Here is a 23747-nt window from a genome sequence, read left to right as displayed (position 1 = left end):
TTTATTTGTGTGTGAGCCTAAAAAAAGTCATTGCAGCTATATGGAACCCCATCATAGCCAGGTAGCTACACACAAACTCGTTCAGCCAGTGTCACTGGATGAACAGCTCAGGGAGGAACGTTTTTTCTGTATGCTAATGTAAAACCACTGTGATCCAAATCTAGGAGGTTAACCTAGTTGGTTTAATCACTCAGTAAATAAACCCATTGTCTAGGATACACAATTGATCATTAGATAACTTAATCATTTGAATGATAAAAAACAGGCTGGTTCATTACTTAATTACAGAATGAGATGGGACCTCTCATTGCTCAACTTCCTCCCTTTTTAAAGGAATTTAACTAGAAGTGTTTTAAGTCAATAATCTACTTTTGGAAGCATTGTTTTTTGTATATAAGAGAGAAGCCACATTTTGTGCTGAGCAAAATTGGAAACAGATGTTTATTAGGTAATATGCAATAATTTTTCCATCACTAAATACCCTGTATACAACATCTTGAGAGGAAAGGTCAGTGACAAGCTCATAATTGATGTGAAACATCTGGTTCAACCAAATAAATACTGTGGTTGCAAGAGCTGGTCAGAAGTGGGTGGCTTACTCATCTGAAGGTGAGGGAAGAGCTTGTTGCCGATTCTTGAGTTGGAGAATTTGAAATAAAAACAATGCTTCAGACTGGCTGTAACATCAAAATAGCGACTGTTGTCTCCCCTCTTGCTGTGGAAGGAGTGATATCTGTCTCTCCCTTAGAGAGAGAGAGAGAGTGCCTGTGGGATGCTGAAATATTGGAGTGAACAGTTAGTTGTTGATGGGCTGCAGACCATGGACTCTCTTTGGGGCTTTTTTGTTGCTGGCATGGTGGGTGGTGGGAATGCTGGTGTTAATTCTAGCGTAAGTGGGGGGGGGGGAAGGTTGATGCTGCTTGCTGTTGCTTATGTGTGGGAGAGGGTGCAGGGGGTTTTGGGGTTCTTGCTTTTTTTTCCTGTCAGTCTTTGGGGTTTTTTCTTCTGTTTTGAGGATGTCTGGAGAATAAGAATTTCAGGTTGTATATTGTTTATGTTCTCTGATATTAATTACTCACAATCACAAGTCCAGATGACAGTGGAATACACTGCAATTGTCTGGATAAGTACTGGTCTGCTTACACTCCAGAAGCTCAACATCATCCACTATCCTATCCAGCACCTTAATCATTCATCCCACTCCACCACCAGAGTATGCACTGTGTACAAAGGTGCACTGCTATTGGAAAGGTACCTCAATAGTACCCACCTACCTCAACCACCAAGAAGATGGGACAGCAGACCCATAGAAGTACAGGTTCCCCTACAAACCACACATTTCCCAAACCTGATGATATATTGTTGCTTCTTCATCATTATTGGTTGTAAAGCCCAGAGCATTTTGTAACAACACAGAAAGTACCATTTCCAGATGGAGGCAATGGCTCTTTACCAGTTGTTCAAGGGTAATGAGGGGAGCTGACTACTGACTGGTCATGTCGATGAAAGCCACATTAAGAAAAAAACGAGGTAGAGAAATGTGCTTTGTTCATTTTTGCTACCTATGAGTAACAAAAAGCAATCATGGGTGTCAGTTAGGAGATAATAACAGAAAGTGAACAATGGCTGCAAAGTAGCCAAGTTCCCATGATTCAGTTGGCATTGTCAGGAAGTGCACTGTAACAGTTGAAGCCGAGCATCACACTGCTTCAAAGCATTACAAGGTAGTACTGTATAACATTGTCTCCAGTTTCAAATTGTTGCAAGGTATTACTGTGTTTCCTTTAATTTCTTTGTTAGATTGTCCTATGCAACTATTGAAAGTGCAGTCCTTGTAAACTCCTTGAACAGTAACTGTTCTGATAACTGTTTAATTTTAATGCAACTTCCTTGTGACAACTTCCTATTCTATAGTCCCTCGCCAGCACATTTCTCTGATGAGTACTCCAGCAGAAGAAACTTCATTGTTCATTAATGAAAGGCCACTTGATTGTAGTGTGTGAGAAAGAAAGTGTCCCTTCAGTTTTCATAAATAGGTACTTAGTGCTTACAAGATGATCTGTGGAGCAGCTTGTCAGGGAGCTAAACATCAGTACATTGCATCAAGCATTTCATACCATCTGAATAAAAGAAGAAAGACTGATAGGCTATTTTACTTTTCATTTGCTTTCCTTTGTTTCAGTTTTCTCCTTCTCTTGACATTATCATCAACTTCTGCAGAAAACAATTTTTGATGTTCTACCCTAACCAGTCAGGATATGTGTTAATTGATTTCAGGGATTTAAAGCTGATTGCAGGTTTGCATTCACAGAGTGAATGGTCAGAGAATCGAAGAGAAGGTATGAATTAAGGTGAAATTGGATGGTGCTGCTATTTGAAATTGATTTGTTTTCAGCAGCAGGACAGAGACAATTCCCTATCCAACCATTTGTAAAACCTATGGTTCAGTATATGGAAAGCATCTGGCCCAGTACTAAAGACCTGTGCTGGTCAACTGGTTGGAATGTTTGCCGTTACTTTTATTGTTTAGTCTGAGGTACCCACCTTCTTCAAGAAAGCTTCAATTATACCAGGGCCTAAGAAGAACATGGTAATCTGCCTCAATGACTATCATCCAGTTGCACTTACATCCACAGTGATAAAGTGCTATGAGAGGTTGGTGATAGAACATATCAACTCCTGAAAAGTGACTTGGTTCCGCTCCAATTTGCCTACTGTCACAACAGGTCCATAGCAGATGCCATCTCATTGGCTCTTCGGTTAACCTTAGGACATCTGTACAGCAAAGATGCATGCATCAGAATGCGCTTTATCGAATTCAGTTCAGCATTCAATACAATCGTCCCCTCAAAACTAATCAATAAGCTTCTAGATCTTGGCCTTAATATCACCTTGTGCAAGTGGATCCTCGATTTCCTCACTTGCAGTGCCCAGTCAGTTTAGATTGGTAAAAGTATCTCTACAATCTCAATCAGCACACGTGCACCACAATGCTGAGTTCTTAGCCTCCTGCTCTACTCTATACTGATGACTGTGTGGCTAAACACAGCTCTAATGCCATATTCACGTTTATTGACGATGCCACTGCTGTTGTCCGAATCAAAGGTGGTGATGAATCAGCATGTAGGAGGGAGGTTGAAAATCTGGATGAGAGGTATCACAACAATAACCTCTCACTCAATGTCAGCAAGACCAAGAAGATGATTATTGACTCCAGGAGGAGGAAACCGGAGGTCCAGGGTCCAGTCCTCATCAGGGGATCAGAGCAGGAGAGGGTCAGCAACTTTAAATTCCTCTGTCCTGGGCCCAGTACATAAGTGCCATTATGAAGAAAGAACAATAGCGCCTCTACTTCCTTAGAAATTTGCAAAGATTCGGCATGATATCTAAAACTTTGACAAACTTCAAAAGATGTGTGATGGAGAGTATACTGACTGGTTGCATCACAGTCTGGTACGGAAACACTAGTGCCCTTGAACGGAAAATCCTACAATAAGTAGTGGTTATGGTCCAATCCATCATGAGTAAAGCCCTCCTCAGCATTGAGCGCTGTCACAGGAAAGCAGTGTCCATCAAAGACCCCCACCATCCGGGTTATGCTCTCTTCTCACTGCTGCCATCAGGAAGAAGGTACAGGAGCCTCAGGACCCACGCTACCGGGTTCAGGAACAGTTATGACCCCTCAACCATCAGGCTCTTGAATATAACTTCACTCAACTTCACTTACCCTATCACTAAACTGTTCTCACGACTCACTTTCAAGGATTCTTCCTCTCATGTTCTCGATATTTATTATTTTTCCTTTCTTTTGTATTTGCAGTGTGTTGAGTTCTGACACACTGGTTGTCTGTCCTGTTGGGTACAGATCTTTCATTGATTCTATTAGATTTTCTGTGTACGCCTGCAAGAAAATGAAAGTTTAAGTTCTATATGGTGACATATACAAACCCCATTTCCAGAAAAGTTGGGATATTTATCAAAATGCAATAAAAACAAAAATCTGTGATATGTTAATTCACGTGAACCTTTATTTAACTGATAAAAGTACAAAGAAAAGATTTTCAATAGTTTTACTGATCAACTTAATTGTATTTTGTAAATATACACAAATTTAGAATTTGATGGCTGCAACACACTCAACAAAAGTTGGGACAGAGTTAAAATAAGATTGAAAAGTGCACAGAATATTCAAGTAACACCAGTTTGGAAGACTCCACATTAAGCAGGCTAATTGGTAGCAGGTGAGGTATCATGACTGGGTATAAAAGTAGCGTCCATCAAAGGCTCAGTCTTTGCAAGCAAGGATGGGTCGTGGCTCACCCCTTTGTGCCAAAATTCGTGAGAGAATTGTTAGTCAGTTCGAAAGGAACATTTCCCAACGCAAGATTGCAGAGAATTTAGGTCTTTCAACATCTACAGTACATAATGTGAAAAGATTCAGAGAATTCAGAGACATCTCAGTGTGTAAAGGGCAAGGTCGGAAACCACTGTTGAATGCGCGTGATCTTCGAACCCTCAGGTGGCACTGCCTAAGATACCGTCATGCTACTGTGACAATTATAGCCACCTGGGCTCGGGAGTACTTCAGGAAACCGTTGTCACTTAACACAGTCTGTCGCTGCATCCAGAAATGCAACTTGAAACTGTATTACACAAGGAGGAAGCCATAAATCAACTCTATGCAGAAACGCCGGCGAGTTCTCTGGGCCCGAGCTCATCTCAGATGGACCGAAAGACTGTGGAACCGTGTGCTGTGGTCAGATGAGTACACATTTCAGTTAGTTTTTGGAAAAAATGGGCGTCGAGTTCTCCGTGCCAAAGATGAAAACAACCATCCTGATTGTTAGCGAAAGGTGCAAAAACCAGCATCTGTGATGGTATGGGGGTGCATCAGTGACCACGGCATGGGTGAGTTGCATGTATGTGAAGGTACCATTGACTCTGAGGCGTATATTAGGATTTTAGAGAGACATATGTTGCCATCAAGGTGACGTCTTTTCCCGGGACGTCCATGCTTATTTCAGCAGGACAATGCCAGACCACATTCTGCATGAGCTACAACAGCGTGGCTTTGTAGACACAGAGTGCGTGTACTTGACTGGCCTGCTGCCAGTCCAGATCTATCTCCTATTGAAAATGTATGGCGCATCATGAAGAGGAGAATCAGACAACGGAGACCACGGACTGTTGAGCAGCCGAAGTCTTATATCAAGCAAGAATGGACAAAATTTCCAATTGCAAATCTACTACAATTAGTATCCTCAGTTCCAAAATGATTAAAACGTGTTATTAAAAGGAAAGGTGATGTAACACAATGGTAAACATGCCTCTGTCCCGACTTTTGTTGAGTGTGTTGCAGCCATCAAATTCTAAATTTGTGTATATTTACAAAATACAATTAAGTTGGTCAGTAAAACTATTGAAAATCTTTTCTTTGTACTTTTATCAGTTAAATAAAGGTTCACGTGAATTAACATATCACAGATTTTTGTTTTTAATTGCATTTTGGAAAATATCCCAACTTTTTGGGAAATGGGGTTTGTATGTATTTTGATAATAAAATTTACTTTAAACTTTGAACCAGATAATGTTTGGTAAGCTTTTCCAACTTACCTGGGGCACAATTCCCATGCTCCCTTGAAATTTACTGGCTTCCTTTGAACATTTATCATGCTAATGTGTAACATTAAAAAATAGAAGTATGTTGGAATATTAATATTAATAACATGATGGTTTGGAAAATTTGCTAGATGGAATCCCCAAAGTACTGATTGTGCCTGAGTAGCTGTATTTGATTAAGTCAAATTGCCTTGTTTCTCTGTGTCCTCAGTGACTCAAAGCTTTTCTCAGTTGAGTGAGAAGGAACAAGTTGCCGTTTTAACACAAGGAGAATAATGTTTAAACTGCTGGATAAAATCTTAAGAAATAAAACTAGTGCCAGTGCTCAGCAGGCAGAACCTGGGTTATAGAGTCACAGAGCGATATGGTATAGAAACAGGCTTGTGACCCATCGATCACCCATTTATACTGATCCTGCATTAATCCCATTTGTTATTCCTTCCCTCTAACTCCCACCTGCATTTACCACTTCCATAAACACTGGGTGCCAACTAACCCAACAATCCATACGTCTTTGGGTTGTGGGGATAAACAGGAGCACCCAGAAGTTATCACACAGTCAATAGAAAATATGCAAACTCCATGCAGACAGAACTGGAGGTGAGAACTGAACTTGGGTCTCTGACACTGGCTGTATCACTGCTGCCTGATTTTTAAATACTTCTTTTACCATTCCTCAGTCCATTTCACCAACATTTCGATATCACTCTGTAGCCTCAAACCACCCTCTGCACTAACAATAACTCCACTAATCTTCGTGTCATCTGCCTCCTATATCCACACCAGATCATTCATGTATACAGGTTCCCCCTGTTTTTCAAAGGTAGAGCATTCCTATGAAATGGTTCGTAAGCCAGAATGTCGTAAAGTGAAGAAGCAATTACCATTTATTTATATGGGAAAAATTTGTGAGCATTCGCAGACCCAAAAAATAACCTACCAAATCATGCCAAACAACCTAAAATAACAATAACATATAGTAAAAGCAGGAATGATCTGATAAATACATAGCCTATATAATATAGGAATACTTTTCTACAATTATTGCAGCACTGTCCACCGCAGCGAAAATCTCACGCAAGCGCTTTCGGCAGCAGTCGCGACAAAAACACATGGCGCAAGCGCTCCGGCAGAAACACACGGCGCAAGCGCTCCGGCAGAAACACACGGGGCAAGCGCTCTTGGCAGAAGCACTCTTTCCAGTAACCTTTAAGCTATGAAGCTAGCAAATAACACATAAAAATACACATCCTATATAAAGTAGAAATAACGTATGTACAGTGAGTTTCACTTACCGGAATCGGGAAGACAGTGAGCACACTGATGATGGTGTGTTAGGCTGAGTCGTCGGAGGTTGGGGTGGTGGGGGGTAGAGGAGACTGGGGTGTCAACTCATTGTCATCTGTTTCCATCAGGGCAGGCAAGTCACCTTCTTCTATGTCTGCCTGCCTCGATATCGAAGGTCGACTTTCGTTGTCTGATGTGGAAGGCTGGAAAAACAACGGTATGCTTGACTGCTTAGCCTCAGGCATTTTTCTATCATAGTTCTTTGTAAGCACTCAAACTATCCTGCAAATACAGTCAACCCTCCTTATCCGCAGGGGATTGGTTCCGAGACCCCCCCGCGGATACCAAAAATCGCAGATGCTCAAGTCCCTTATTTAACCTGAATTAGTGCGGTGGTCTTTAGGACCCAGCAAAACCCCGGACTTTATTTAACATGTTCAGAGCGGTGGGCATTAGGACCCGGCGTAGCTCTCAATCCGCAGTGTTTCTGTTCACGAAAATATTCATGATCGCGATTGAAAATAAGGTGGAAGTAATAAAGTGATCGGAAAGAGGTGAAACGCCATCGGTCATTGGAAAAGCGTTAGGCTACAGTCGGTCAATAATCGGAACAATTTTAATGGAGCATGTGAAAGGCCCTGCCCCGATGAAAGCTACAATTATTACTAAGCAACGCAGTGGTTTACTTATTGGGTTTTGGGTTTTTGATCCTCCACATCAACCCAGCATGGTGGAGAGCGCACTCGATAGCGATCTGTCGCTAGATCGAACTCGGGAACTTTCCAAGCCCGGCGCTGAAACATACGTTCTTAAGTGTTTTATATGCATAGAAAGGTAAAATAGATACTATATACTAAGACAAACGTTTGACTAACTGACACTAAATAATACCGGATGTACCTGTTCCAACTTACTTTGTAAGAGAACTTCCGATTTTTTTCGATCCTGATCCACAATAACCCACACACATCCTTCCGTATACTTTAAATCATTTCTAGATTACTTATAATACCTAATACAATGTAAATGCTATGTGAAATAGTTGTTATACAGCATTGTTTAGGGAATAATGACAAGAAAAACAGTTTGTACATGGTCGAACAACAAGTGCTGGAAGAGCACTTCCAGGTTTTCGTGATTCGCGGTTGGTTGAATTCGCGGATGTGGAATTCGCGGATAAGGAGGGCCGACTGTATGCCCTAAACATACGTACCCTTTCAAAATTAAAGTCATACTTTTCTGCAATTATTGCAGTGTTGTCAATCACAACGAAAATCTCACGCAATTGCTTCCTGTTCAGTTCCTGGACGACTTCACTTTCGGGCTATTCACTACTGCGTTCGGCTTCAATTGTTATCCTTTCCTCTTCATCTCTCAGTTCTTGGTCATGGGATGCCAAAACCTCTTCAACATCATCTTTGTCAACTTCCACAAACCCTTAGCCAAGCTCACTATATCCTTACTTTGTTCACCACGATTGAAACGCTTTATTATGTCTAGTTTTATGCTAAGTGTAACACCCTTACGCGCTCTTTTAGGTTTTCCGATACCTTAGAACTCATTTTGCTAACGGATGCACAAAATAAATCGACATAAAGCACAGTTGCTCACAGGCACGTGTTTAAGCAATGCCGGCTAGAATGCAGCTCCGGGGGAGGAGCTTAGCTGCTCGGCGTGCGCTGCCTTTCTTTGTAACAGTGAAAACACTTACTGTTAGTGAAAACAGTTAACTAATGTAGGTCTTTCATAACAGCGAGTTGTCGTAAAGCGAATGTTCAAAAAGCGGGGGACACCTGTATTGCAAACATCAAGGATTCCAGTCACAGGCATCTATTCACAAAAATAACACCACCCTCTGTTTCCTATTGCCAAGCAGTGATGGAGAGGGCAATATGTGACCCTCGTTCTTCCTTGTTATGTAACATAAATTAATTAGATTTATAAAAACAGAAGCAGGAGATGCTGGAATAGTCCTGGAGTCGACTCTGTTGTTCAGGGGGATGACTTCAGATCTCTTATGTCAACTGCTGTTTTGTGGCTGCTCTATATGGCTTGATAATCAGTCAGTTGCAGTTTTCAATGTATTCAACAACTTTGAGCCTTGATTCCCTTAAAGAGCAGAAAATTTCAGTTTATAGCTTGCTGAGTAAAGAAATTTCTCATGTTCGATGTGAAGACCCATCATCGTAACTGAAAAAGTGTCGGGTTCTGCCTAACCTGCTGAGAGCACCTCAGTGTTTTCCGATTTTCATTTTACATTTCTGGCATCTTAAGGATTAAAGATTAACTTTTTTTGCCACATGTACATTGAAACATGCAGTGAAATGTGGTGTTCAGCATCAACAAGAAACACAGTCTTAGGGCAGCCTGCTAGTATCACCATGGTTCTGGTGCTCATAACTCACTAATCCCAGCCTGTACGTGGGAGGAACCCTGTGGAGTTATGGGGAGAACTCCTTTCAGCCAGCGGTGGGAATTGAACCCTGATCCTTGATCACTGGCACTGTAAAGCGATGCAAGAACCAATGCACTACCATGATGCCCCTGCAGTTTTATTTAATTTTCAAGAAATCTCTCATCTTCTGATCTCTATGCTGTCTGAATTAACTATGTCTCAGCATCTGTTGTGTCAGCCCTTCTTGTAATGTTGTAGTACAGGAGGAAGCCATTTGGCCCATGCTAACAATCCCCAATTGATCCCATCCCATTCCATCTTTTAATTTCCTTTTCCTCTTTAACACATTCTCCCCCAAATGTCCATCAATTCCCCTTTGATCCATTTGCCATCACTCACATTCCCCCTCTGATCCCAGCTCTAATCCCTACAGTTTTCATCATACCCTCCGACGTTCCTCTCTCTGAGGCGCTCAGCAAGGACCTTACCTTTGTTCCCCATTCACCTGCATCTCAGTGAGATCCGCACATGCCACGCTCTTTTTTATCTCCGAGGCCACTCTGTTGGCAAGGATTCCCCATGTCGCACTGATGACCCTTTCTCCCATCTTCGACCTTCCTCCTTTTCTTGGACACACCTTTCTGGTTCTCCGTCTGCTCTGGATATTTTCATCTCTTAATGCTGACGAGACATCAACCAACTGGACTTCAGCATTCCTCTCTCCTCTTTGAACCTCACCTCCTCTGAAAGCACTGCCCTGCACTCTCTCTGCACCAATACCAACCCATAGCCAAAAGGGGTGCTGCTGTACTATGGTGGCCTCATCTGAATCTTGCTGAGGCCAGGTGGCGACTCTCCAGCACCTCCTTATACGTACCCCTTGAAGAGGACTCCACTCCAGACCATTAGAAAATTGTCCCCAACAGCATCGCTGGCCTCATCAACTCTGGAGAACTCTCATCTACCGCTACCAAACCCATAGTTCCCTTGTCCTGCATTGCTCGTTTCTACCTCCTACTCAAGATCCACAAAGTATCTGGGTAGGCCCATTATCTCTCTCTGCTCCTGCCCCACTGAACTTGTGTCCACGTACCTTGACTCCATTCTGTCCCCCTTGGTCCACTCCCTTCCCACCTACATCCACGACACTTCACATGTTCTCAATCTCATCGACAACTTTTAATTTCCTTGCCCTGACCGCCTTATATTTACCCATGGATGTTCAGTCCCTATACATTTCTATCCCCCATCAAAAAGCCTTAAAAAGTTCTCTGCTTCTTTTTGAACTAAAAATCCAACCAGTTGCCCTCCACCACCACCACCACCTTCCTCCATCTGGCAGAACTGGTCCTCACCCTCAATAATTTCTCCTTCGCCAACTCCCACTTTTTCCAAACCTAAGGGGTATCCATGGGCACCTGCAGGGGCCCCAGTTATGCCTGTCTTTTCGTTGGCTATGTAGAAGTCTGTTCCAAGCATTCCACAGTAATGCTCCCTAACTCTTCCTGTGCTACATTGGCAACTGCATGGGTGCTGCTTCATTCACTCACGCTGAGCTCGTGAGTTTCATCAACTTTGCCTCCAACTTCTTTTTTTTGTGTGCAGAGGAGGGGTTTTGGAAGTCAAAGTTCTTGCTGCATTTTGTGTGGGGGGAGGGGGCTTGGGATCCATGTTCTTGTTGCGATGGTTAGTTTTCTTGTGCAGCGGAGGGGGAACTCGGGGGGGCGATGTTCTTGTTGTGTTTTGTGCAGTGGAGGAGGTTTGGGGGGGTTGGTGTCATGTTGCTGTTTTTTGTGTGGGGTGGATTTGCTGTTTCTCTTTGAACTGACTTCCATGGTTTTCATTCTTTCGTGGTTATCTGGAGAAGGACAATCTCAGAGCTGTATGCGACATAATCTTTTTAAATATTATCTCTGCTTTGCACTATTTTTAATCTAACTAATATACATATATATACTTACTGTAATTGAATTACTTATTTTTTTCTTTCTATATTATCATGTATTGCATTGTACTGCTGCTGCTAAGTTAACAAATTTCACAACATATACCAGTGATAATAAACCTAATTCTGATTCTGGCATACTTTGATAATAAATGAACTTTTGAACTTCCACTCTGCCCTTTAATTTACTTGATCCATTTCTGACACCACTCTCTCCTTTCTTGAACTCTCTGTCTGCATCTCTAGAGGCAAACCATCTACCAAAGGTTTTTATAAACTTACTGATCCCCATGGCTGCCTTGACTATACCTCTTCCCACCCTGTCTCCTATAAAAACGCTATTCCCTTTTCTCAGTTCCTTCATCCCCATCACATCTGTACCCTGGATGAGGCTTTGTCCTTCTTCAAAGAGCAGGGTTTTCCTTCCTACAGCATTTATGCTGCCTTCACTTACATCTCCTTCATTTATCGGACATTCATGCTCATCCCATCTCCCTGCACCTTAACAGGGATGAAGTTCCACTTGTCCTCACCTATCACTCCATGAGCCTCCACATTCAATACATCATTCTCCCCAACCTCTGCCATCTTTAGTGGGATCCTACCACCAAACACATCTTTACATTTACCCCACTCTCCACTTTCCACAGGGATCACTCCTTCTGTGATTTCATTGTCCATTCATCCCTTCCCTCTAATCTCCCTCCTGGCATATAATCCCACAAGTGACAGAAACGCTACACCTGCCCATTCACCTCCTCACTTTCCTCCATTCAGTGCCTCAAACATTCCTTCCAGGTGAGGCAACAATTCACCTGTAAATCTGCTGGGGCTGTTTATTGTATCCAGTGCTCCCGAAGCAGCCTCCTCTACATTGGTGCAACCTGATGTAAATTGGGGGCCTGCTTTGTCAAGCACCTCCGCTCCATCCGCAAAGTGATATTTCCGAGTGGCTAACTATTTTAATTCCTATCTCCATTCCTGTTTTAACATGTTGGTCCATGGGCTCCTCTTTTGCCAGGATGAGGCCACCCTCAGAATAGAGCAACATCACCTCATATTCCATCTTGGTAGCCTCCAATCTGGTGGCATGGACTGATTTCTCTTTCTGGTAATTTTTTTCCTACTCTCTTCCTTCTTCTTCTATTCTCTACTGTGGCCTCTTACCTCTTCTCCTCACCTGCCAATCAGCTCCCCCGGTGCCTCTTCTTCCCTTTCTCCTATGGTCCACTCTCCTCTCCTTTCAGATTCCTTCTTCTCCAGCCCTTTAACTTTCCTACCCACTTGGCTCACCCAGCACCATCTAGCTAGTTCTTCTACCCCTGGCCACACCTTTTTATCCTGGCATCTTCCCCCTTCCTTCCCAGTCCTGAAGAAGGGTCTCGCCCTGAAATATTTATTTCCATAGATGCTGCTTGACCTGCTGAGTTCCTTCAGCATTTTGTGTGTGCTGTTCTGGATTTCTGGCCTCTTGTATTTATTTACACGAAGTGTTGATCTCAGTAGCCAATTAATCGACCAGCAATATCTTAGAGAGGAAACTGTGTTACGTACCCCGTAACTGGGTCACTTACCAGCAAAGATAGAGAGGTCAGTTGAAGTCTGATGGTGCTATTTTTAACAGTATTTATTGATAAAAATACACAAAAATAATATCAATGCAAACATACAGATAATATACGTCGTCAATACTAAATCTAAAAGTGCGGGTATAATAATAATCAATAAGAAATAGCTCTATCGTTGTCTAGGGGATAATGTATTGTCCGATGGAAATATAAAGGTCACTTCAGTTCATTCAGGCTGCAGCTTTTGGTTGGAGAGAGAGGCGGAGTTTAGAACTTGCCCGTTTTCCTTTTTATGATGTCGATCCTTCGAAATGTCGTCGGTGTCCTTTTCCTTTTAGCTAAGCCGTTCTTCCGTGGTCAGTCCCACCAATTCCGAGGCAAATGGAAAAAGACGCACGTGGGCTTTCCACCGGCTGTCGCTATTACGCTGTCACGGGATTTCTAGTGTTTCTCCTGGTGCGTCTAAAGGGGTTGTTCCCCAGACCTTCTTTTATCCTTACTCACGGGGTCTCAGATGTCAGTCAGGTTGGAATGATGCCATCCCCCAACCAGCCCACGTTGCTCATTCCTTGAGGGCTTCGATGAATAGCACAGTGCTCAATACACAAATCCGTCTCCAAGAGACAATGGCCGTTTCCCATGGCTTTGTATCGCTGAGGGGCCAGGACATTCCAAACCCCTTTGTGGATTCTGCATGTCTTTCTCTCATTTCCTGGGTCTCCTGACCTGAATTAATAGCAATCTGGCGATTCTCAAAAAGGAGGGGGCTACTTTGTACCCTTCAGCCCCTCAGAGTTGGGGCACAGGCGTAACAAGTGACAGAGACAATATGCTGGCTTCACATAGATTTCATCTGAGGTCAGGATTGAACCCACATCCCTGGAGCTGTGAGATAACAATGTTAATTGTGGCATTGCTATTCCACCGTACACATATTGCCAACACTATTGAGCAGTCCTCACTGCTTTATTACCTCTTGTCTCCTTATTGTCCTTTAATCACTTTCTGTCACCTTCTCAGCAGCTCCCTCTTGCTTGCTTTGTACCCACACTAAGGACTAACTTATAGTCACAAATTTATCTGTCAACAGGTGTTTGGGCTATTGGATGAAACTGGAGCAACCAGAGGTGTCCTTTCTTTTTCTCATTTCCAATGGCCATTACAGCCAATCTGCTTTATTTAGTAACTCCCGAAACCAATTGAAAGAGAAACACAGGAGCCCAGGATAACGTGTCTACTTTGTTCTACTTTAGAGAGGCACACTCATATGAAGTGCTGCCATAATGATGTATACCATTCACGTACTTTTACATATAACCCATAATGAATTATATAAAGAACAAAGAATGCTTAATCAGACAGTATATTTATAATATTACTCAAATATTGCTTAAGTATTAAATACACTACACAATCCTACTTAATCACTTCTCAATGGAACCCCATTCCCCTTCCCACCAGCTCATGAAATAGTCTGGTGAATCTATACAGCACAGCCTTCAATCCCAGTACAGTCGGCCCTCCTTGTCCGCAAGTTCCGCATCTGCGAATTCAACCAACCACGAATTGCGAAAACCCGGAAGTGCTCTTCCAGCACTTGTTGTTCGCACATGTGCAGACTTTTTTTTCTTGTCATTATTCCTTAAACAATGCAGTATAACAACCATTTTACATAGCATTTACATTGTATTAGGTATTATAAGTAATCTAGAGATGATTTAAAGTATATGGGAGGATGTGCGTGGGTTATCGTGGATCGGGATAAAAAAAATCGGAAGTTCTCTTACTAAGTAAGTTGGAACAGGTACATCCGGTATTATTTAGCGTCAGTTAGTCAAACGTTTGTCTTAGTATATAGTATATATTTTACCTTTCTATGCATATAAAACACTTAAGAACGTATGTTTCAGCGCTGGGCTCGGGAACGGAAGTTCTCAGACCCGGGACAGATCACTCCCGAGTGCGCTGTCCACCGTGGTGGGTTGATGTGGAGGATCAAAAACCCAAAACCCAATAATTAAACCATTGCGCTGCTTAGTAATAATTGTAGCTTTCATCGGGGCAGAGCTTTTCTCACTTTATCCTTTAAAATTGTTCCGATCGTTGACTGCGTAGCCTAACGCTTTTCCGGTGACCGATGGCGTTTCATCTCTTTCCGATCACTTTATTATTTCCACTTTATTTTCAATCGTGTTCGTGATTATTTTCGTGAACAGAAACACTGCAGATTCAGATCTCTGCCGCCGGATCCTAATGTCTGCCGCACTGAGACAGGTTAAATAAGGTCTGCGGTTCCGCTGGGTCCTAAGGTCCACCGGATTGAGACAGGTTGAATAAGGGACTTGAGCATCTGCGAATTTTGGTATCCGCGAGGGGTCCCGGAACCAATCCCCCGCGGATAATGAGGGCTGACTGTATATTCCTCCTTGGCTGAGTTGACTCAAGCTTCACAAATGTGGTCTCACCAAAGACAAAAATAGTTGAAGCTAGTCTTTCTTACTTTTTTTGAATTTCATGGACCAAAGCACTTAGACTCTTTAGAATACCAACATTTGCAAATTTCACATTGTTCAGCCTGATATCCTTTTGCAAGATACTATATCTGCCTGCTCATTTCCCATTCACTTAATCTCTCTATATCCCTTTGTCGGCTCTGTATTTGAAGTTCTGTATTCTGTTATAAGTAAATTTAAATATGTCATGCATTCATCTAAGTTATTAACATAAATTTTAATAAAATGAGGGCCCGATTTTGTAGGTAACCTTCTAGCAACTGCGTGGCATCATCAAGAGAGCCATTTATTTCACTGTTTTCTGTACTTTAACTGAACCACTGTCCATAACAATTTATCACCCCTGTGAGTTTTTCTTAAGTGTGGAATCTTTATAAATCCATTAAAAAAATCTGTTTCCCCTTTTAACTTGTTGCTGGTCACATCCTCAGATAAGCTCTGAAATCAGTATTTCTTTTTCATAAAAAATACTGGTTCTAACATCTTGTCTCACTAGGATTTTAATGTTAGTTTTCATATTTAACCAGATAGAGAGCTGAAAGTCAGCAGGACAATACCTTTTATGAGAACATTAGACAAAGGAACAGATTAGGCCATTTTGGCCCATTGAGTCTGCTATCATGGTTGATATATTATCATTCTCAAGCCTATTCTCTTGCCTTTTCCCTGTAATCTTTGACGCCCTTATTAATCAAGAACCTATCAAACTGTTTTAAATGTACCCAGTGTCTTGGCCTCCATAGCTGTCGATGGTAATGAATTACACAGAATTAATTTTCATTTAACTTTGTTTAATCTTGCTGAATTTACAAAAATAAGCATTCTCTGGAATATTTTACATTTGTATTCATTTGTTACAATTACTATGTATAATCACATTTCTAAACATTATTTCTAATGTAAATTATTTAAACTTAATTATTTTTCATAATTTAATCTATCCATGTTTTTGGGTGACTAGTTTATTGTTAGTATTTTATGCCAGCATCATAATATATTCCCAACAATGTATAGTTAACTCATTTGTAAAAAAAAGTTTTGTTATCTGTATGTGATGGCAGGGGTACTGTAATGTGGTTATGTTAGCAGCAGATTGCAACATCAGAATTTTTTAATACTGATTCCTATTTATAAATATATTTTCAGGGATAATCCATACAAATTGGCTAAAGACTGATCATTTTGAATGTACCTAATTCAGATCAGAGCGTGATTGTATGTATTACTTCAGAATTATTGACAGTTATATGATTAAAGATAGGAGATTGAGAGGGTGAGGCAGGATAAGAAAGCTTTACAAAATAATGAAAAGTTGTTTGGCTTCAAAATTTGGGACTTTAATAAGTTAGTCGCATTTCAATAGAACAGGTTAAAGGACAGCCAGTTACATGATTTTAAAATGAAACCAGAAGGTGCCACATCAGCAGATGGATAACAAGTGTTTCTAACAATAACTGGTAGTCAGGATGGGTTAGGAATTAGTGACATGTATCAAGACTTTAACAAATTGCCACCAGCTGCTTAACTGTTCAAAATATGATTTAGCATTGGCATATGCAATTGCCAATCACAAATAATTAACCTTATTTTCCCAGTTTTAGGAGTTACTGTGATGTGAGGGTGTTGTAAGTTGTAAGAGTATACATCGTAGAATCCTACCAGTTTAGCTACAACTCCTCTGGCAATCAGTGAGCAAAGCTCTGGGAAGTCAAGAGTAATATTATTTTAAAAAAACTTATTTGGACTTCAATAATTTGAATTGCATTTCAAAATTGAGAAACTTATCAAAAAAAATGTGCACAACTAGCAGTGTTACAAAGTCAACACCTTCTTAATTAAATTCTGTCAACAAACTCGACAGTTATTTAACAGTTGTTCGGCATTGTAGAGTTAATACCGGTAGGTTCTCACCCTACAAGCTGAGACATTGTATTTTGACAATCAAGAGAGGGCAGACATTATGAAACTTGCAGAGAGTGGCTGGATAATTAATAATTTCAATAGTGATGAATGAGAGATGGTGAATTTTGGCCAGAAGAACCTTGAGGCATTGGAGGAACCGTATGGATGCTCAAATCACCATGATCACTGTGAGTCAGTTTTTAAAAACAACAATCTCATTCGTTGTGTTCACTTCTAGAGAAGTAGAACTGAAAAGCAGGCAGGTTAGGTTAAACTTCTAAAAAAATGGGCTAATATACTCTTGGAATATCTTGTGTGTTTCTTGTCTTGATATTGAAAAAAATCTTTTGAAGATGCTTGAAAAGATTAAAAAGAAAAACAATTTACAAGAATGACTCTAGAATTTCTTAGGAAAGTCCCAGTCAATTTTATAACAGATCTCAGAACTCAAACCCACGAAGCTTCTGATTTGATGAGGTGTTTGTGCTGCTTCTATTGTACAGAAGCCAGTACGTGGGCTGATATTATCAGATGATCACTAATAAATCCACGGAGAATGAATATTTACTCAGAGCACAGTTAGTATGTGAACTTGGTACCACAAGAGAATTGTAAGGCAAATAGCATAAGTACATGTAAGGAGACATTAAGGGACAAAATGGCTGGCATATTTGGGTTGAATTGCCTTATTTCTGTTCTGTTCAACCTTTACAAGTGATTCTTTACAACAATGTGTTTTATGCTGAATATTATAGCTGTTTGATAGTATGGACTGGATATTCCATGAAATAAACATCTGCTGTTCTGTTAGCACCTCCTTTTCCAAGCTGGAAAAGGGATTGGCACGTTCACTTGCTTGATGTTGGCAGTGTTTGGCTAAAATGTTGAAGTGTGGATCAGTGGATCAGTACAATAACCAGTCGTGTAATAATGTTTCCACTAAGACATTCTCTTCATCTGTCTACTTCCAGTAATAGTTTTTAAGATCCACTGGAGAGCTGCAATGGAGCTTGCATTGCACACATATTGGATTAATTTCCTTCCCCAGTTATTGTGGGTTCATCTGATTTCTGAGATTAGGAGCTTACTTGAACTAAAGATTATCTTTCTCCTGCAAAGCCCTCTTTATTCATGCATGATGTGTCAATAAAGTCAGATTTCCTCCTCTACTGCATCTCTTTTGATTGACAGACACCTTAACTGGACCTGTATCCAAAACAGACAAGCAAGCATTAAATCTCTTTGTACTAATCAACACTGACCAGGCCCTTTCCTAAGTTTAATGGTGAAAAGCAGATTACTTCAGCACAGATTAAAGTGGTTTGTATTGTGTGCACCGTAATATTTGGTGAAGATCAGAGCCTCAATAACTTCTAGCATACCCCTTGAACCAGTGTATAAAAATCAACAGAACTGCGTAATTTCCTTAGAGTTTAAAATTTGCTTGCACACGAGTCTGAATTGGGCCTGAGAATAAATAATTTTAAAATACAAAAGCAGAATTCACTGTGTTGTATCATCCACTTTTTTGTTTCTAAATGTTACATCCTTTTATCTTTATTCACATTTTTTCATTCACACCCATGTTTGTAATGTGCCACATTAGTAATTTTGTAGGTAAAAGATAGCTTGAATTCATCCAATGTGATTGTGGGTAATTTTCTGGCAAGTTGTGTATTTATCAAAGCTGCTGTAGGCTCCACAAGAGTTCTCATAGTTTCAAAATGAGTGCACAATCGGGGTAGTAAAGTATTGTAGGAATAGTGGAAACCCTTATCAGCTTAAAATATACTATGTACAACCAAGTCCCTATAATGTTCCTAGTTGATGTAGTTGTATGATTATCTTTGAGCAATAATTTACAAGCTCTATGCAAAGTGGTCAAATTCACACATGATCCAAAGATGAAAGTGAATTTAGGAATAATAGACCATTATATCATGAGAGTAGAACTAACAGAGAAATTTATGCAACTTTTAAGATTAACATTGAGAAATTTGGTATTAAGTAATCAATAAAGCTTCAAAGCAAAACCATAAAGCCCCACAAGAAACATATGAGAAACAATTATATACTGCATTGGGTTGGTGTGAAGGAACAAAGATGGCCCAAATAGACTTCCTGCGTTAAGATTTTCTTGTGACCGTGGAGAACATAAGGCTGAGTATGTGGCATTCACCTCTCTACAAATATCATGATCTATTTGTCCCTTGAGGGAGACGAGTGTTTTATCACCTATGTGACTAGTTATGTGAGCCACTTTAAATACTTTGTAATCATTTGTGTCAAAGCAGAAGGAAGTTGATCATATAATTTACAAGACAATTTAATTTTCTCACAGACGCAGAGTTTTTATCTTGGGACCGTCGCACCATGCACCTCTTTCTCGCTGTGCTTTATCCACTGCAGATATTTATAGAACGCCTTTGTATGATCTACGCATCGATCAAAAGAGTAAGTGTCAATGCTTGCCTCTTAGTTCTTAATGTATGTGGTTTCATTGATGCGTGTCAACCAATGGACGCAAAGATTAGCTGATGCTCTATCATGATTTATGTTTGGGGGAAGTAAATAATATTTTAGGAGGGCAAATGCAGTGCAAAAAATTGGTAAGTCTCCAATAAATTTCCTTAACATAAGCTTAATGCAGTGACTTTAAGCAACAAGCTCATGGAATGTAAAAGCGAAAATTCTAAGATGCAAGGTATTTAAATTTGCGAAAAGGGTCATTTGGCTCAGTAGATCTGTGCTGTTATTCATGTTTCTCCTACCTACTTAATCTAACTTCAGCATAGCTTTCCACTCCATTCCTTCTTCATGCTTATTTAGTTCTTCCTGTACATTACTCACCTCAACTGCTCTGTTGTGAAGAAGGTTCTGAATTCCCTACGGAATTTACTACTGTATCAGTAAATGGCTCTTGGTTCCATTCTTCCCTCAAGTAGAAATTATTTTTGTTTGCCTCCCTTTTTATCATTTTCAAGACCTTTATCATATCAGTTTTTTTTCTGATGTGAAAAGAAATAATTGCAAATGTTTTTAAAAAAAAAGGCAGAGAAGTTACAACAAGCAATCTACCCATTTGGTCCAAGTGGTCCAAGCTGTATGTTAGCTGTTTACAAGAGTAAAGAATACTAGCTTTCTTCATGAGGAAGAGAACATATAAATTAATAGAGTAATAATTAATTCCACTAAATCTTCATTAAGAGCTCATATAGATTTCAAACCCCATACTGCTATCTAGCTTTGTATCATCAGCATACTCGGATGTATCACAAATCATCTTTCTAAAGTACTGATACAGATCGTGAACTGGTATACCCTTATGTATTCTTGTAGTTATCATTTTTTTAAAAAGCATCAGATCTGTCAAGCATGGCTTCCCTTTCATAAATCCAAGTTGGCTTTGCCCAAGTCTGTTACTATTTTTCAAAGGCCCTGTTGCCATTTCCTTAATAATAGCTTCCAGTATTTTCCCTTTACTGAACTGAGACCACATGGTTTGTGTTTTCTTGTTTTCTCTCTCCTTTTTTAAATAGTGGGGTTATGTTTCTTACCTTAAATTATGTTCAAACTGATGTAGAAACCATGGAACTTCAAAGATAATAACCAGCAACACACACAAAATGTTGGAGGAACTCAGCAGGCCAGGCAGCATCTATGGAAAAGAGTACGGTCGATGTTTCAGGCCAAGACCCTTTGGCAGGACTGGAGAAAAAAAAGTTTGAGTAGATTTAAAAGGTGGGGGAGGGGAGAGAGAAACACAAGGTGAGAGGTGAAACCGGGAGGGGGATGAATGAAGTAAAGAGCTGGGAAATTGATTGATGAAAGAAATACAGGGCTGGAGAAAGGGAGGTCTGATTGGTGAGGGTAGAAGGCCATGGAGGACAGAAAAGGGGGGAGGAGCACCAGAGGGAGGCAATGAGCAGGCAAGGAGATAAGGTGAGAGAGGGAAAAGAGTTTGGGGACTGGTGAAGGAGAGGGCGGTGGGGTTAATTATCAGAAGTTTGAAAAATTGATGTTCATATCATCAGGTTGGAGGCTACCCCAGAATTTAAGGTGTTGTTTCTCCAACCTGAGTGTGGCCTCATTGAGACAGTAGAGGAGGCCAGGGATTGACACATCGCTATGGGAATGGGAAGTGGGATTAAAATGGGTGGCCACTGGGAGATTCCACTTCTTCTGGTGGATGGAGCGTAGGTGCTCGGTGAGACAATCTCCCACTCTACGCTGGGTCTCACTGATATACAGAAGGCCATACCAGGAGCACTGGACACAGTACATGGCCCCAGCAGATTCACAGGTGAGGTGTCGACTCACCTGGAAGGACCGTTTGGGGTCCTAAATGGTAGTGAAGGAGGAAGTGTAGGGGCAGGTGCAGCACTTATTCCGCTTGCAAGGAGAAGTTCCAGGTGGGAGATCAGTGGGGAGGGACGAATGGACAAGGGCCCTTTCACCAGTCAACTTCCCAGCTATTAACTTCATCCTTACCCCTCCCGATTTCACCTATCACCTGTTACAACGAGATCTAGGTGTTCTTGTACATCAGTCAATGAAAGCAAACATGCAGGTACAGCAGGCAGTGAAGAAAGCTAATGGCATGCTGGCTTTTATAACAAGAGGAATTGAGTATAGGAGTAAAGAGGTCCTTCTGCAGCTGTACAGGGCCCTGGTGAGACCCCACCTGGAGTATTGTGTGCAGTTTTGGTCTCCAAATTTGAGGAAGGACATTCTTGCTATTGAGGGAGTGCAGCGTAGGTTCACAAGGTTAATTCCCGGAATGGCGGGACTGTCATATGTTGAAAGATTGGAGTGACTGGGCTTGTATACACTGGAATTTAGAAGGATGAGAGGGGATCTGATTGAAACATATAAGATTATTAAGGGATTGGACACACTGGAGGCAGGAAGCATGTTCCCGCTGATGGGTGAGTCCAGAACTAGAGACCACAGTTTAAGAATAAGGGGTAGGCCATTTAGAACAGAGATGCAGAAAAACTTTTTCACCCAGAGAGTGGTGGATATGTGGAATGCTCTGCCCCAGAAGGCAGAGGAGGCCAAGTCTCTGGATGCATTCAAGAGAGAGTTAGATAGAGCTCTTATATATAGCGGGGTCAAGGGATATGGGGAGAGGGCAGGAATGGGGTACTGATTGTGTATGATCAGCCATGATCACAGTGAATGGTGGTGCTGGCTAGAAGGGCCGAATGGCCTACTCCTGCACCTACTGTCTATTGTCTATCACCTTGTATTTCTGTCTCCCCTCTGCCTTCTTTTAAATCTACTCCTCATCTTTTTTTCTCCAGTTCTGTCAAAGGGTCCGCTCCAAAACGTCGACTGTACTTTTTTCTATAGATGCTGCCTGGTCTGCTGAGTTCCTTCAGCATTTTGTGTGTGTTGCTTGAATTTCCAGCATCTGCAGATTCTCTCTTGTTTGTGATTTAATAACCAACAAATTTGTTATCTCCAGAGAAGCTACTTTCAAATTCCAAGGCTAAGTCCTCACATTCACAGGATTTATCAGCGTCCTGCACCATTAATTTCTTCAGTGGGACATACTTACTTAGAGTCATACAGTAATACAGCATGGATACAGGCCCTTTGCACAACGAGCCCACCCAGCAAGTCCCAATTTCCTGCATTTGCCCGTATCCCTCCTGGCCCCTTCCCTCCATGAACCTATCCAAGTTCTCCTTGAATGATTCTTTTGTATCTGCTTCAATGCCTTCCTCTGGCAGCTCATTCCATATACCCACCATCCCCTTGTGTGGAAAATGTTGCCCCTTAGGTTCCTTTTAAATGTCCTAAATCACCCTAAATCTATTTCCCTTAGCTTTGGATTCCCCGACCTTGAAAGGTCACCCTCATTCACCTCTGTTTCAAGGAATAAAAACCTAGCATGACCAACCTCTCCCTATAACTCAGGTCTCCAGTTCTGACAACATTCTTGTATATCTTTCTGCACTCTTTCCAGTTTAACACGTCATGACCAAATCTGAACACAGCACTCCCAAGTGCAGCCTCACCAGAGATTTACACAACCAAACGTAGTGTCCCAACTCCTATAGTCAAAGCCCTGACTGATGAAGCCAGCATGCTGAACACCTTTTTCACTACCCTGTCTATCTGAGACACCACTTCCAAGCGTAGATTAGGAGACCACTTTGTCAAGCACCTACATTCTGTCCGCAAGAAAAAGCGAGATCTTCCTGTGGCCACCCACTTCAATTCTACTTGCCATTCCCATTCTGACATGTCAGTCCATGGCCTCCTCCACTGCTGTGATGTGGCCACACTCAGGCTGGAGGAGCAACACCTTGTATTTCGACTGGGTAGCCTGCCCATCACCTCCCCTTTCTGATCCTCCCCTTCCCTTTCTTCCATGGTCTTCTGCCCTCTCCTGTCAAATTCCCCCTTCTCCTGCCCTTTATCTCTTTCACCTATCAACTTCCCAGCTCTTTACTTTATCCACCCCCCTGTCCCGGTTTCTCCTATCACCCACCACCTTGTACTTCTTC

At 41.4% G+C, this 23747-nt stretch overlaps 1 protein-coding gene across 1 annotated transcript in view; it reads left to right on the top strand.

Annotated features, from left to right (window-relative positions):
* memo1 (mediator of cell motility 1) overlaps nt 1-23747 on the top strand; it is a 71955-nt gene that overhangs the window by 24237 nt on the left and 23971 nt on the right. Inside the window, exon 4 of the mRNA XM_073051413.1 lies at nt 19571-19683. Coding sequence (XP_072907514.1) covers nt 19571-19683 — 113 coding nt within the window. The remainder of the gene's footprint in view (nt 1-19570; nt 19684-23747) is intronic.

The sequence above is a fragment of the Hemitrygon akajei genome, chromosome 7, assembly GCF_048418815.1.
Source record: "Hemitrygon akajei chromosome 7, sHemAka1.3, whole genome shotgun sequence".
Lineage (NCBI taxonomy): Eukaryota > Metazoa > Chordata > Chondrichthyes > Myliobatiformes > Dasyatidae > Hemitrygon > Hemitrygon akajei.
The sequence above is the reverse complement of the archived record's forward strand: the minus strand, read 5'-3'. Positions and strand labels throughout refer to the sequence as shown.